The sequence below is a fragment of the Arctopsyche grandis genome, chromosome 5 (assembly GCF_051622035.1).
Source record: "Arctopsyche grandis isolate Sample6627 chromosome 5, ASM5162203v2, whole genome shotgun sequence".
Lineage (NCBI taxonomy): Eukaryota > Metazoa > Arthropoda > Insecta > Trichoptera > Hydropsychidae > Arctopsyche > Arctopsyche grandis.
The window spans coordinates 10,377,295-10,394,619 of NC_135359.1; the positions used below are offsets into that span (position 1 = coordinate 10,377,295).

The following is a 17,325-nucleotide window of genomic DNA, read 5'->3' on the forward strand; positions in this document are numbered from 1 at the left end:
TGAAAAAAATTAAAAATGTTGAAAAATCAATTAATTATCCATCCCTATCCTATAAAAAATATTTCCCATGAAATAACTCAAAGATTTTGGAAAATAAACGAAAAAATAGTCCTGGGCACATGGGACATGTGTTTTCACGCGAGCTCTGGGTTCAAATGGGTTAAGGACAAGTCTTTTAGTGATAGACTCGTGATCTATATTTTAATTTGGGGACAAAGAATCAGCAGAAATATTTTTAAAATTACATAATATATGACAATTTCAATAGCGTACCATTTTTTTTTTGTTTTTGTAGAAAACGTGACTAGGTTAGAAAAATATTTAAATTAGAATGAAAATCAACAATATTCATTGGCACATTATGACATTCTTTTGAGCTTTTCCATCTTTAAATTATAAAAAGTTTGTTTTCTGAAAAATCCTGCTAACGAATCTTTGAGTACATATAAGTATAACATATAACATTTGAAGCATTTTTTTCGTTATTTCGGCAACATGTAAATGACAAATCTATCTACAAACATTAATGAAATTAATTAAGTTGCAAATTTCTTGTTTTCTATATATTTAAAGGATATTTTATTACATGTTTGTTCTTTGAATTGGCAATTTTTTTCCAGCAACAGTCAATTTGACAGTTGATAGCTGATTTTTACTCGTTTAGTTTGCCATTTTGTCATGAATAGATTTCATATATGTATGTACAGACATAGAACAGCGCTTTAAAATTGTGCAAATTTATTTAGAATATCGTAGTTCAGTTCAGTTTCCAAGCTCGTGTGGTTTATTTAATATTTTTGGATTTTTTCTGTGGGGATATACATATGTAGGTAGACGCTAGTCTACGCCGACTGATCAGAGACGATGGACGACTTGGAAGCTAACATTCGCCACGTTATTGCCGATATACAGATTCATATATTACTCAAAAAAGTAGTCGAAAATTGGACTTACAGGTTGTGCTTTATTTGAACCAGCCGCAGTGCCCATATGCTCGATATTATAATTAAACAATAATGGCATACCATTATCTTCCAATAAAGCCAATATCATGGCAATTACCAACCTCAAAGAAAACATGTTCTACATACATATTTAATTTCAAAGCGTTAATGTTACGTGTGAGGACGTTTGAATGACAATTGAATTGGGATCAATATATGTATCATCATCATCATCATCATTTACAGCCACTCGCCATCCACTGCTGGATGAAGGCCTCTCCAACACGCTTCCACCCGTCTCTGTTTTGCGCAACACTCATCCATCTCACCCCGCACATTTTCCTAATTTCGTTCACCCATCTTCCTTGCGGTCTTCCTTTTACCCTTTTGCATTCTCTCGGGTACCATTCAAGCACTTCTTTTGTCCAGCTTTCGTTCATCCTCCTAGCTACGTGACCCGCCCATTGCCATTTCAATCTCTTCACTCTATCCACTATGTCCACTACTCTTGTCATACTTCTCACCCACGTGTTCCGCTTTCTGTCTTTCCTCGTTATGCCAAGCATACAGCGCTCCATACTTATTTGAGTGCATTGGATTTTATGTAGCATCTTGGTGTTCAGTGTCCAAGTTTCACATCCATACGTCATCACTGGCAAAACGCATTGATCAAAGATCTTTTTCTTCAGGCAGAGTGGCATTTTTTATTTAAAAACAGCATTCATCCGTCATCAGCATGCACTCCATCCTAATTTCATACGTCTCTTTATCTCTTCATCTTTACTACCAGACATGTAAATTATTTGACCTAAATATAAATAATTATTTACTACTTCTACTGGTTTATCATCTAATGGGATGCTATCAGGCATGCAATAACTATTGAACATTAGTTTGGTCTTATCTACGTTAATTTTTAATCCTACTTTTCTACTTTCCCTGTCCAGCTGTGTTAGTCTGATAAGTAGGTCAGCTGAATCACGAGCTACTAAAACTATATCGTCTGCGAACCGAAGGTGACTCAAAAAGCGACCATTGATGCTTACTCCGGCTGTATCCCAATCCAATTTCCTGAAAACTCCCTCAAGCACCGCATTGAATAACTTGGGCGAGATTGTATCTCCTTGTCTTACTCATTTTCCTATGCTAAATCTATCTGTACCTGAAAAAATTTTAACCGAAGCTGTGGCATTCTTATATATTGCAGCTAACAGCCCCACATAGGGTTCCGGTACTCCCTGTGTTTGTAGAGCATTAAGTACTGCATTGTGGCTAACTGTATCGAAGGCTTTCTCATAATCGACGAAACCTAGGCACAATGGCCGTTGATATTCGTTGGCGCGTTCGATTAGTTCGCCAACTACTTGGAGGTGGCCCATTGTGCTGAAATTTGCCCTAAATCCTGCCTGTTCTATAGGTTGGTTCTCGTCGAGGATATTCTTCAGCCTTTCTGTAATAACCTTCGTGAAGAGCTTGTAGACCGCTGAAAGTAAACTAATGGGTCGGTAGTTCTTGATATCGCTTTTATCACCTTTTTTGTGTATTAAGATGATGCGTTATTCCATCCTTCTGGTATAGCTTGGTTCTGGATGCATTTGCTGAAAAGCCTAGCTAAGATATTATTAAGGGGGGAGCCGCCACATTTTAGTAAGTCAATGGGAATATTATCTTCCCCTGGGGTTTTACCGTTCTTTGCAGTTTTTAGCGCGGCCTCTACTTCGCTAGGCAATACTGCAGGAACCCTTTGGCCGTGTGTGGATTCCAGAGCGGGGAATTGACCGTTGTCGTTCTCGTATAGTTTTGTATAGAACGTGTAAACTCCGTCTATGATTTCTTCTCTATTCCTAATTATTACTCCGCTCTCTGATCTGATTGTGATCATTTGGTTTTTGCCTAAGAAAAGATCCTGTTTGCACTTTTTCAGGCTACGGTTATTCTTAATGGTATTTTCTATTAGCTTGCTGTTAAAATCCCTGACATCCCTGACTATTCTCTTTTTAATTTCCTTATTTACTAGATTGTATTCTTGCTTATTATTATCCTGAAGCTACAGAATAAATGACATAATACATCATCTCATTTAAGATTCTTCAAGTGTTCACACTTCTTTCGAATTAATCTGATCAACGCGATGTCATCCTGCTTTTGTCCAACCGGTCGTAATTTATACACGTTAAATTCCTCTAATTATACACAATAAAGTGTGACGCATTTTTAATGCATGAAACACCTTAACTACACCCATACATACTGTATACATGAGTACTTTCATCCTTACACTCAGGTATCAAAGATGTAACGCAACACGCACTTCTGGGTACAAAAGCGACAGTCAATGCACACATTATAGAAAATCATAGCAGATGTTTGCAATAATTCGTCGCAGTGAAACAATATACATTCTCACATACGTGGGATATATCAGGGTTTGTCTCGGCTTGAGATGTTATCATCGTCTTTTATGACCCGCATGCTACGAATTAACATTACGACAATACCACCGTGATCCTTTTTTCGAATTGTACGTATGTATTTTCTTTTTAATTCTGCCATATCTACTACTGTTCTGCTTTACGATTGCGCAGAACGAACAATGAATGTGGGTCTTCTGAAATTCCACTGGAAAGAGCATCGTGACACTAAGGCTTTTTTATTCACGTCGACAATATGAATTATTCGAGGATTATTTCTGAACTTGTGAAACACTGCACGATAAATTATTTCATCTTAATATTATATACCGTGCTGTGACATTTATATATAATAATACCAACCTACTCGCACATTTCTACTTTCGTATCCTTTTATTATCCAATTGAATATTCAAACAGAATTTGTTATCAAAAGGTAAGAAATTACCAACTATGTATGTATGTATGTATGTACTCCTAAACACCACTTTGGATTAGCTTTTTAGGTCGCATATAATATAAAAGAACTATTCTATTGTTTTATTGACAGACAGCGAAATTAAAAATATATGTATATATTTTACAGTTTGACTTGTCTATATTCAATATGCCACAATTTCAAAAATGCTCATCGTTAGGTCCATCTGACAAAAGAATGTAATTATCGCATTTATGTATATTATTAAGACGTTATGACATGTCAGGTATAAAATTTTTAATTAATATATTTTTGAAGTGTTCGCATGTCGTCGAAAAGCATAGTGCACACGAGCGCGTACATTAATCAAAAGATAATGATTAGCGTCGTTTATCTTTCGTGTTGGAAATCATACGCTAGATGAAGTATTATTATAATCGGCTTTTTGTAATAAAAAAGCATTAATTTACATTCAGATTTAAACATCTATATTTTAACGATCTCGTGCATACGAGCAGTTCCAAGAAAGTTTACTTTTCTCACGCTTTTACTGGCGGAGTACGTATTCGTATTGGCTTCATATCGAACTTATCCCATGATTTTCGTTTGTAATTATTATTTTCAAACACTTTTTGTTTTCTTATTATAATTGCGACTGAGTCTAAAACCTGTCGTAGGTATCTCTAACCGTGCGAATTTATTGACCTATTATCTATTCCGCTTATTTTATTATAATCAATACGCTTAATCTAATTAGTGCGTAAGTGAGTATTTAGTGGGGGAAAAAAAACGATGCTTAGACGAGGGTATCTTCGAAACTCGTTCGTTTCCAATTAGTGAAGTGTACTGTTTTGTCGGTGAGTACCTTTCGAAATTTTAAATGTTCATTGTCCAAGGTCAAAAATCACTCAAAATCTAGTGGGCATTTGAAAAAAAGATGTATCTTTTTGCTTTTGGACTAATGAACGAAACCGGTGAAGTTGATTGACATCTTCTCGAACTAGAATGTCAGTTTAACCCTTACGATGCGGCTTTTAATTGCCGTGAAATATCAAGATGTGTGAACTCAATTTTCATATTGAAGCAATAAAATAATTTTTAATGAGAGTATGTACTTTTTCAACATTTGCTTCAAAATGTCTCTTTTGGCATGTTTATAATATTATTAAGTAAAACGTTATCTAAATTATTGTCAATTTAAGCTATTGTAATTTTACTTATATCAGTAAAATCTGATAAAGATACAAGACTACATATAAGAATACAATGTTTTCCACAAAGGAATTGGGGACAATTTAAATGCTTATTTATCGTAAGCATTTAAATCATAAAGTGTTGATGAATATATAAAATAAAAAATTTATAATTAAATTACAAAAACTGAAGAACACATAAAAAGTCTTGTGTTCTTTTAATATAATATTTGTACAATTAAAAAAACATGCAATAAAACTAAAAAGCTCTAATAAATAAATAAAAATAAAACTATGATAATTTAATATCAAATGCGGACATTTGATAAGTTTCCTTCACAATGGAAATTTATAAAGAAACCTAAAATGAATAAAATGCGCATTAAAGCTGAGCATTAAACATATCGCATATATGATCGGCAATGTCTCAATCGGCAACCGTCCAAGTTCGCCCACTCTGTATAATATATTTAATCTTAATAACTCGCGAATTAAGCATTTGTGAATACAAATTTGTTGTAGTTTTTTTTTAATTCATTTTACAAATATAATATTGCTCAATGTAACATTTTTTATTTAACAGAAATATATTTAATTAATGCGCAAATGATTCTTTCTCAGGAGCAAAGCCATTTTTTTTAAATGAACCGTTAAATCGTATGAAGTTTAAAAGGTATGAATTTTTTTTAGGAAAATTGTTTCGAATTTTTCGAGCTTTTGATTTTTGCAGTACTTCAGCGGTTGAATAGGTTTTAAGTAATGATTTGATTTGCAATTTTTTGATTGGACGATAAAAAATAGACACGCAACATTCCTAGAAAGCAACAATAGCCCGGAGAAAAATTGATTTCGCTTCGTTAGGCACCATTGGAAGAAATGTACACAGTGGCGTGCAAAAAAGCTTCGGAAGTACGTCTGGTTTGATACATGACATCAGCTTTCGGCGATGATGCCATCTTGGTGTTGATGCTACTGATGCTACTGCTGTTGCCGATGTTGCGGATGCACGCTCCACCGGTCACAGCAACCTCGGATAATGATCTGTATATCAATCGACGATCAATCGGCCCAAATCCCATTCACCAATGGAATAAATTTGCATTCATCGAACTGACATCGGCAGCCAGATTTTGTTACATACACCACTGAAAAAAAAATCGAAAAGAATATTCCCGCTGATTTTACTCACGACTACTCTTTGGCACTTGTCAGCATCACGCCAAAAAAGAACACGCTGACAGATCTCGGCTTTGTTGAAAAAAACCATCTCCTACTGTTTATAAAATTTGTGCTGTATTTTATAAACGAACTATTCATATCTAAACATGGATAGGTACATATTGACTTAAATTTTCACATCACATCTTTTTTTTTTTAAACAGAAACCCAATATTTTTCAAATTCAATCTAATTTAGCTCAAATATGGTAGAAATTAAAATCTCGTTTTAATTCAAACAATTTTGAATAATAAAAACATTGTATTTAAGTTCAGTGGGTCTGAATTTGCTGGTTGCATTATACGTTTCCATAATGTTTAACTAATCCAGTCCAAATTTTGTCCCGTAATCTATTGAGTCCCACAAATTACTTCTATTATATATTTAAAACCGTTTGAAAGCGTAATTAAAACTTTTATTGCTGCCATTACATTTATTTTGTTTACAAAGTACTCTCACTTTACGTTTTTAGTGTTGTATCCTGGCATGTTCTCTTGTTTCCGTCATTAGAATTAGCAATATTTTAATTGATTACAGGACCTTATACATAATTTCACACATTTTTAAACATAATTTTGTCAACAGGCTAACTAATTACACCGAGCAACAAAAATAATTACCGGAGCGGAAACTTATCAATATCTACTACTATTTTTATTTTTAAAATTCGCTAGATAATTAATTATAAGTATTTTAAGGCTATAAGAAATCACAATCAATAAAAAAAACACCTGACTATTGATTATATTACTTACTTTTGGCACAGCGATGAATTAATTTGAATTAAGACTGCAAAAGCCAAAAATCTGTAAAAACTGCATATATGTATGTATGTTTTAACGCTCTTAAAGGAGAGTAAACCAACAAAAAAAATTGCCATATTTGAATTCAGTGGGTCATAATTAGTAAAAATTGACTAGCCTCTGCTCCGGAAAATAAAAAAACGTGATTTTTTTGTTGCTCAGTTCTATTATTAGAAAGTACATATATCTATCATAAAGGCTAATATACATAAGAATAGACGTGCTTCAAAAGATATCCTTTACCGTTAGATTTTAATTTGTAGACGGAATCAGTTGAAACCCCAATACTTCTTCCGTCGCGTATCGAATTCTATCCGATAGCCACTTCCGCTAATTGTGATTTATATTTACCAACAATGGTGATGCAATAATATATAGCTGCAATCATCCGTGTGGAACAAGCAAGCTCGCATCCCACCATCAGCAGCACAAAGACATTGTGTAAACACATTAAATCATTGGCCACTGGATGGGACGTCATCGCCTTTGCACGAATCACACAATAAACGCAGCAGGGGATAAATTGGTGGAAGAATTCCACGCCACTGCATCCACATTTCACCATTTTTCCCCAGTCCATCCCGTTTATTTCTGGCGCCAGAATTGTAGTACTCCATTGTTGACGTATCTTCGTCTTATTACATTTAAACTACGCTTTCAATGAGTCTTTGTTCTGTCGTCGAAGTCCTAAATATAAACCGTTTGCATTTGATTCTCTGATTGTTTCTCAACTCAATGTTACGACGAATGATTTGACGCAGTTACGACTTTTAGCAGTGCCGATTTTAGATGGTGACGATTGTTCTGATTTTGATTCTATTCAACTCATTGCAAACGACTGCTATGTCATTCAACTTTTAGTCTATATTCGTCCATCTATGATATTCTGAATGATATCAATAAAGAAAAAGAGCTGAATTTTCCAAGTGATTTATACAATTCCTTCGAGTGTAGATGATAATAAACACGTTGTAAAAAACATAGAATAGGCTTGTAAAAAAGTACACATTATTTGAAATTAAATCGTTTGAAATCTTGTTAACTCGTTACTGTGTTTTATGTACTATCGAACAATTTTCCGGAAGAATCGGACGCTTAAATTTTAACGATTATGATATTTTCCTAGTGTATAAAAGTGTTTTATGCTGATATTATACTATGCGTTGAAATGTCATAAAATTTTACGACTTCGATGCACATTGAAATACTGTACGATTTATTACGTACGCGCGTTCTTCAGACGTGTGTTTGGACATATAAAGTGTTGTGGATATATTATAAATACAATACAAGAGAAGGGATGCTTTTGTGCTCAATTTTCAACCGGCCATTATGGACACAATGCGTAACTACCTTACTTTCTTTGTGTGTTTTTTCACAAAGCCTGAAAATGCCAGTCGCTGATATTTGCCGTACGTTTCTTCAATTCCGAAGAAAAAGAATAAGAAAATTTCGTATTTGTTTGATACTAAAATCTGATACACATGTTTACGTTTTTGCTTTCGTCTTCATTTTTGGATTTGAAATACTTTCGGGTGTAATAATGATGATGTATTTTTTTGTTGTAGGCTGATGACTGCTATGGCCCTGATTGCTTTGTCTCCAACTGCTTCGACTGTGATATCTCATAATGGGACAAACGATTTGAAAAATCCAACAAAGGTAATTTTCATTCCACATTTTGTATATCCAGACATATCATCAACACGTTCAGAAATAAGGAAGATGAGATAAAGAGTAATTAAATTAGGATGAAGTGCATTTGAGACAATGAATACTGATTTACATATACATATGTACATATGCATTACAATGCGTTTTGCCAGCAATAATGCATGGCTGCTAGGCTTGGATATTGAATTCTAAAATGTAATTCTGAGAAGTATGGAACGTTGTGTGTACATTTGACGACTTGCAGCTTATCTGTAAAGTCACTATGGCAAATTTGTAAATAAATAAATAAATTTAGGATATAACGAAACATGGATGAGAGCTATGACTGGAGTTTTTATATAATATAGTGAAACATGTAAATTAAGATGACATTGGGGAATTCATATAGCTTAAAGAAGACAAGAATGGAGAAGAAGTGTGCTTGAATAGTACCCAAGAGATTGTAAAAGAATGCAAAGAAGACTAGAAGTAAGGTGGGGTTACGTGTATGAGTGCTGCTCAGAACTGAAATGAGATGAATGGAAGTGTTAGATTGCGAACTGCAAATGATGATGATGATTTGATTTATCTATGTACATTTTTATATGATAATATTATATAATAAATAAGCCGTTATAATTGCAAGTAGCATCAGTCAAATTTTCTTCATTTCGAAAAATATCTCGAAAAACATTAAATCTAATGTTTTGCGTTTGGTTTTTATGCTTTTCCGAGATTCTGAAAATATCGAATTAAAATAAGTGATAAAAATTTGTGAATGAAGTCAAACAGAAATAATGTTTTTGAAAATGAAAATTGGATTTCTGCCACTTTCAAATATAACGGCTCAAATAGTCTTTTTCAGTGAGGATATTTAGCAATTGGTTGAATTTAATGGATTTTATTTAACTTTCAGGAGAGTAGAACGAACGTGGAAAGCTTCAGATTGTCTGGAGGCACCCCTCGAGGGTCTTGGAGCTCGTGGGGCCCCTGGGCCCCCTGTTCACGCACTTGCGGGGGCGGAGTCGCCGTTCAGACCCGTACCTGTGTTCCACCGAATGCCGACAACAGGTAACAATTAAAGCACTGCATTCACTGGCATAAATCTCGAAGAGCTTTTAATTTACCACCACGGTAAACCACGGTAATATGTTGTGTGTGTGTGTTTGTGTGCATATTACAGATGGGACGCTCGATGTATCACGTTTTAATTGTAATATCGCATTTCTTAAGACGTTAAGAAGCGCCTCTATCTCTCGCCCGGGCGTCCCTAAACTCAAGCTATGTACATATTATTAATATTGTCGTATCTGCTTTCAGTACTTACTTACATACTGTACGTGATTCTATTTTTTATACACACTTTTTCTCATACATTCAACGGATTCTCTTCACCCATAAACAATCCGTAAATAAATTATCAAAAGACTATTGTACGATGACATCTATGTATCTGTCAAATTAATACACACGTGTGTGTTTTTATCGATCAACAATGTAGCTACTCAACTACCTGTGATAGATGGGAAGTAATTTTATAATTAACATCCAGCAGTTCATATTATAATAGGTACACAAAAGATATTTTTAAATGCCTTATCTGATCAACTTACAATAGTTTACCACCGAAGCGTCAATCTGTCAATCTGTTGCCAAATTCATTGCTAGTAAATGTTTTTAAAGAAGCTATAGGTTGATCAGAATTCGAAATGAGATCGACACCTGACTGACTGACAACTCTGATGAATGGAATTTTTAAACAATTCGTTTTATTCTATACACAATGCCGACAATGCTTCAAAGTTTAACGAACATTTATAATTGATTGATTGAGCAGACAACTTCTTGTTGAATAAAATTTGATAAATTTCCCTGAAAAGAGGTTAAGAATTGATAGTTTTCGGGGTACAATTTGCAATAAATTAAAAATCATTACTTTTACAATAAACATTTTTCAAAACTGTATGTATGTATATATGAAAACCCGTTACAAGTCTGTAGTGCTATGCAATATATTTAACTTAAAATCTTCCCTTGAAGATTCAGTATGTACCACTTCATAATCAGATACACTATCATATGTTAGTATATTTTTAATGTTAAACTAATAAGATTTGATAGTCTTTTTCTCAAGATTCTCTTATGATTTCTATTGGAGTCATTCTAACAATTAGGCAACCTTCAGTTATAAGTCCGAGCAATTTGAAATCACTCAGAGTGTATATTATTACGTGTAAGTAGAGATTCTGATTTGATTTAATTGAATAGAAAATTGGTCGCATTCGAATTCGGCGTAATGAAGGTCGCAACCTTTATAATGTTTGGCCGGTCGTAAAGTCGGACTGTCAGTTCTGATATTGGTGTTGATGTTGAAGGACTTCCATGCCTTCGTCCCATTATCGAGGATGGCTTCCCGGGGCAGAATCCCATCAGTCGGGTCTCCACGGGGCTCCGATTGGATTCGTGTTTCTACCAACATTGACTCCCAAACCCCGCAAACGACTCACTTATTTCAAAACGTTTCCTTTTCCGAACTTACTTAACGATCAAATTTTAGTCTACATACCCACTAATAATGTGATTGATCGTGTTTTAAGCGATGCAAAAAAATTATCGACCGGCATCTGTTGTACTTGTGTACACCTTTGATCCCTCGCAAATTCACACACGTTCCAAGATTAGGATCACGGTACGATATGACCCTATCCAAACCGAAAAGAGGAGGATCAAAAAGCTTGTACCGGAGAGAAAATGCCGGCCCATCGCCCGTTGAAACCTTTGACCACAATTGTGCCTAATTAGAAAGGTCACGGTAGGCACACTTGATTGAATACCTTACTAGAATGGAAAAATATATACTTATTTTTTATTTGTCGCATTTTATATATTATACATATATTTAACTGTAGACATATGTAAATATTGTTTGCCTCCAAAAAATTCGAAATTTTTTTATTATGGTGTTGAGTATATATTATACATACATACATTGTAGGTATGTTATATTTGAAATTTGTCTTCCAGTTGTAATATATTTTGAATAGTTGGAATATATTCTATCTAACCTGGTACCAACTACCGTTATAGTTGAATTGCATTGTCAATTATAATATATTTTGACTAGTTGGAATAAAATCCGTCTAACCTATGTACGTAAGTTGATTCATATGGCGAATTATATTCCAAATGATCAGAATATATTGCAACTGAAAATACAGTTCAACTGTAAGTTGTTACCAGGTTAGATGGAGAGGTTAGGTTTTTGTGAAAACGCAATTCGACTAGTAAATTCAATTGGAAAGTCACATTTTTTTTAACACATTATTAGAGTTATCGTAATACGTTATTCGTTATCTATTTTCGTAATACCGAGCAAATATTAACGCATTATTGAATTATAAAGCATTCGTAAAAACATCAGAGCTGTCCAAACTCAACTGTTATATTACAACTGGCGCACATTGTTGAAAGTGTATTTGCCCTTGTAGAGATATAATTTACTAGTTGATTTTTATTCGAATATGAATGACCTAAAACGCCAGTTGGAATATATTACATCTAAAAATATACTTATATATAATACCTCTATATATGTGTATATTTTAATTTGATTGAATACCAGTCTGTTTATTTGATTATTGCATTTCCCCTGACGGAGCATGAGAATGGAAAATCAAATTTTCTCCGGTGTAACAACAATTGTACGTAATGTGAGAGATTTTCGGCAACAAAGTGCTCCGATGTACCAATTTTGAAATCAATTACGCGTTATGTCAATCAGCGCCTATTGAGAATTAAATATCGGACATTTGCCGCGTCGAAAGGGTCATCGTCGTTACCTTTTGGCGTTATTCATAAGGTCAACTTTGGTTTCGGTCAAACTGCATAACTAATTCTGCACATAACGGAACGTTTGGGATACAGTTTTGACCTCGTGGAATTCACTTTGCTCTTCTATGAATATTTTATTTCAAAGCACGACCATTACGCAGGTTCTTGCAATTATTTTACTAATACCATCTTCTATTATACATATAATATTATATATTTTACTTCGGCATACTTGTGTAGGTACATATATGCATAGATGCACACAATAAATACAATAAGATAATGTTTAATAATACTCTGATAGGAGTATAACCCATTCTTTACCGTGCAATCACATACGAGTCTAGAAAGACGACTTCGTGATCTGTCGATTGAAAGGATCTCGTGCGGTATTCCTGTCGTTATTGTTTCTGGATGCCGGAATGATTTATTTGAATATCAATCGATATATCCAGCGGCATCTCTGCCTTGATTTCTATTTACTTTTGTTTGATGTGTATGTTACAACGAACAAGTTGATTAAAGTTTTAGAATCGAGATGTACTTTTCAACCGCTTTCGTATTGATACATCAATTATTAATGTCCCTCGGTGACATTGAAGCTTTCCCTTTTTCCGACATAGCAAAAGTGAAAAGTTTAATCATTTGCCGAATATATACTTTGGATACGTTACATATATATTTCATGGAAAAGCTCGTTCAAACATTTATTGGAATACGGCCTGTCAACCTCCTTGCGTCAAAATGAAAATGTTATATGTAAGACGATCTGTAGCACGAATATAATATGTCTGGATAGGTATATATGTACATATTTATACAGTGTAGTAGACAACAAGCAGTTTATGTGGAATTCATTTGCACATCAAAAATAAAGTGCTGGCTTCAATTGAACTAATAATTTATGCCAAACACACGTTACCAGAGTGTGAATTGGTCTTAATTTGAACAAGCAAGTTTCTGAACGACTACTATTTAAATTGTTTCAGAACCAGAGGGGGGCGGAGGAGGCGCCGGTTGCTGACAGGAAACGAAATACAACGTCATCTTGACGTTGAAAAGTTGAAAAACCACAGATTTTCACTGAACAACCACGGACATGGAAGGCAGCCCGTATGCGAAGGACAAGATAAGAGATACCACGAATGTAACACACTGGTAATTAACTTAGTTTTGCATTCAAATATGTATATATATATATTTATTTGATTGGTGATTGAGTACCTTAAAAAGCACGTATTGCATTTCATGCTTAGTTTTGGGATCGTAGTTTCTAAATTAAGTTGTGACGTTTAACCTTGTCCTTCCCAAAGTTGTTCATTAGATAATTTGATTTTAACATTTTGGGTGTTTGGTTAACCTTTTCACCTTTGTTATAGGCGTGTCCTGGTGGCCCGGCTCGGGACTTTAGAGCTGAACAATGTTCGGCGTTCGACAGGCGACCTTTTCGGGGAAAATACTTCGTTTGGATGCCCTATATTGACAGTGAGCAACCTTTGCCGACATTAACCTTAATTTAGCTTTTGTCCGAGGGTGAGCTCATACTTTTTATTTTGTTTTTCAGGCAAAAATCCGTGTCTTTTGAACTGCAGACCTGCAGGAAGGTCGTTTTATGCGACGTTGGCCCAAGCCATCGATGGAACTCCGTGCTCCAAACCAGGATTTAGAGCGCTTTGTGTTCAAGGACAATGCAAGGTCAGTCGATTGATTAATTTTTCACTTTTAGGAAAAATTTAAAAATAAAGCTTTAAAATTGCTATAAAGTTTATTTCAAACATAATAAATGACTGACGACATCTATCGGAATTTGTAAAATTATTTTATTTTAGAGACATCTATGATTTACTTTAACTTTTTCTTCGGTAGAAATTCAATGTATTATTTAATGAAATAATATATATTTAATGTTTTTTAAGTGCTCACATTTTTTAAATTATTTTTTGTGTGTTGGTAGAATGTATTAATTATAGTTTTGAATAATGTTTTATCGTGACATCTATGAATTTTTTTACGTACTATGATTATTAGCAAAGAAACTAGTTTTGTTTGTATAGTTTATTAAAGAGCAGCATAGACATCGGCTCGTTGGTCTAGGGGTATGATTTTCGCTTAGGGTGCGAGAGGTCCCGGGTTCAAATCCCGGACGAGCCCAAGGTCTTATTTTGTTTTTATTTCATCAAATATCATAACAAAATTATATTTTTATCCTTTTTTGAAAATAATACATGTAATATATTCAATGCCGTGAATATAATATGTAATGTTAATATCTAAATACGTACATATACATACTTCCTGCTCGTATATTATGACAAGTGGATATTTCCTCCAGTAAATATGTAAAACAACGTCTTTTATTGCACTAACCACCAAGCTTTGTTCTTAAAAGGCAAACAAATTGATCCTCAACAGCCCCGGGATACGATAAATAGGTACAACACCTCCTCCCACACAAACTCGAAATATCAAAAGGACTGAACGTTTCCTTTGCGAGGATTATTCCTCTACTTTACAAGAAATATACATGTGTATATACCACGTGTATAGATTCTTATTTTTTTTTTTGTTATTATTATAAAATATGTTGTGAACGCAAGTTATCGTTTGGAAAGCCTCGAGGAAGAATCCAACGCTGCATACTATTACCCGAGTCACTTATATCAGTATTATCCTGTAGCGCTGAGAATTGCACATCCTGAGAGTATCGCATAACCGTATAGTTAACGCCTGCGGCTGTTTTAGACCCGAGATGAAAAGATCCCACCGTATTTTAACCACGTGTGGATAAATTTAGAGATTCACAATTGAGTTAAATATAAAATGAACCACCGAGAAAATTTTCTCTCACCATTCTTATGGTGATAACTCCTTCGATTCTCTGGTCTCTTGCATTTTGTATGTATGGTCGTGGTACGTACTCCCCGTCGAGCTGGTCATGGACATCTGGGGTATATTAGCAGTCGTTGGCGAACGTCAGCCAAATGGTCCATAAAGCATCACGTGTCTTGCTTTTCTCACGCAGAACTGCACTTTTCTTGGCGAGATGTAGCTCGAGATGCGTCTGGTGTTTAGCGACCATCACTCCATTAAACCCAAAATCATAAATTCACCGCATGAAGTGTCGCCAGCTCTCAGTGTTGTATGTAGCTTTCCTAATCTTCGACGAGTATATAACCGTTCACTTATAATATTAATAACTGCAATTAAAAATAAGCAGTTTCGCTTCAGTTTTCGGGTCGTTGTATTGATGTTAAAATAAACTCAATTAAATTTGACGTGTGCACCGACATCTGCTCTTTCACAAATGCATGCCCCATTATACATAACATATTATTATATTTTATATGTAAATATAAACGAACATGCATATTTATTTATTTACGATGATTTTAAATCATCATCGATGTTTGTTTTCGGCTGCTATTTATTTTCATTTATAATTTTTGGACGCATTTTATACTTTGTGATACACTCGTGTGACGTCACTGGCTGATGTTTTTTTATCGTCGAGTGCAATTTCGCCGATCGATAATCATTAACCTTTTAAGCGAAAAAGGGCAATCGAGCGATCGTAACGATCGCCTGTTTATTCGTTTTAAATCTCGACAGTAATGAGAGTGTTTTTCGCGATTCGAAAACATTTTAAGAGTTAAATAATCCGTTTCGGTTTGCTCGCAGTGTCGGCGAAATGCAAATTCGTGTGTGCCCCATCTTTTTATTACATTTCATCTCTCATTCTGTGCCAATTAACTTTAAACGAGTGTTCATTTATAAATTTAAATAGGTTTCTTCACATTTAAGGGCCGTTTATATTAAACAGCACTGCACGTCAACAGATCGGCACAGCACTGCACTGGAAAAGACTACTTCTATTCATAATATACAGCACGTTTTCAGCACGTTCTTACTTGTTTTCGATGAGTGCAAGGCAAAATCAGTATACATACATATGATGTTTTCGAAAATATTCATATTCACACGGCAATGCTTTCTTTAGTACGGGTGCACTCGCCACTATGACGTCACTTCATGCGTAAATATTTCCACAGTAGCCAAAGAAAATCGGTTCCGGTGACATGTACTGTAGTATAATATAACTAATTTATGCAAATAAAAAATTAATATTCAAGATTTCATTACGGGTTTCGCCCCTGGGCGACATTTATAATATTAAAATTGTACATAAATAAATTTATAAATTATAATTTTTTTAAATCATATTCAAATCAATGGGAGAATCATTTCAACAATAAATTAGATAAATTGACAAACTCTGGAAACGGCCAAGAATATCCAAGTCTGACCAGTAGCACCGACCTCGACTGAAAATAAATTATTTTCAGTCGAGGTCGGCTCACGGAATCGAACCCGGAGACCTCTGGGTGCTTATTATTAACGCAACCACCGAGATATGCTACTAATAAGAACAGATCGTGTCGGTTTGCTGCTGTTTCGAATATTTCACATACAAATTACGGTACATATGAATGTACGAAAGAATAATTTTCGTTTACTGCTGTTTGCGTGTAGTTGCCGGCTTGAGCTGTGCTGGTATAAACGAACCATTATATGTATGTACATATAAAATTATCCTCATCGGAGGAAGTGACGTTATTATCCTCTCGAAATATAAATTAAATACAATTTATGAGTTTCGTGAAAGCGTTTACCTCGTTGACCTTTCACTCGAACCGATGAAAACTTTAATATCCAAAGTATGAGAAGGTATCTTTGAATGTACAATCTCTTCAGCAAAATCAAATAAATTTTAGTTTCATACTTAAATTCATTTCAAAATTATTAATCACAAACTGTTGATTAAAGGTGAAGCGTCTTCTTCGGTTGATTAAAGTT

General features: G+C 34.5%; 1 protein-coding gene, 1 long non-coding RNA gene and 1 other non-coding gene across 3 annotated transcripts in view; all 3 read left to right on the forward strand.

The window, feature by feature from the left end:
• The window catches only part of LOC143911928 (uncharacterized), a 255,900-nt gene that overhangs the window by 107,254 nt on the left and 131,321 nt on the right, over positions 1-17,325 (forward strand). The gene's annotated exons all lie outside the window — the stretch shown is intronic.
• LOC143911715 (thrombospondin type-1 domain-containing protein 4-like) overlaps positions 1-17,325 on the forward strand; it is a 132,809-nt gene that overhangs the window by 34,459 nt on the left and 81,025 nt on the right. The window contains exons 2-6 of the mRNA XM_077430720.1: positions 8,556-8,649; positions 9,557-9,711; positions 13,461-13,629; positions 13,851-13,956; positions 14,036-14,166. Coding sequence (XP_077286846.1) covers positions 8,556-8,649; positions 9,557-9,711; positions 13,461-13,629; positions 13,851-13,956; positions 14,036-14,166 — 655 coding nt within the window. The remainder of the gene's footprint in view (positions 1-8,555; positions 8,650-9,556; positions 9,712-13,460; positions 13,630-13,850; positions 13,957-14,035; positions 14,167-17,325) is intronic.
• TRNAP-AGG (transfer RNA proline (anticodon AGG)) lies at positions 14,551-14,622 on the forward strand. The gene has a single exon. It is a non-coding gene; the product is annotated as a tRNA-Pro (tRNA).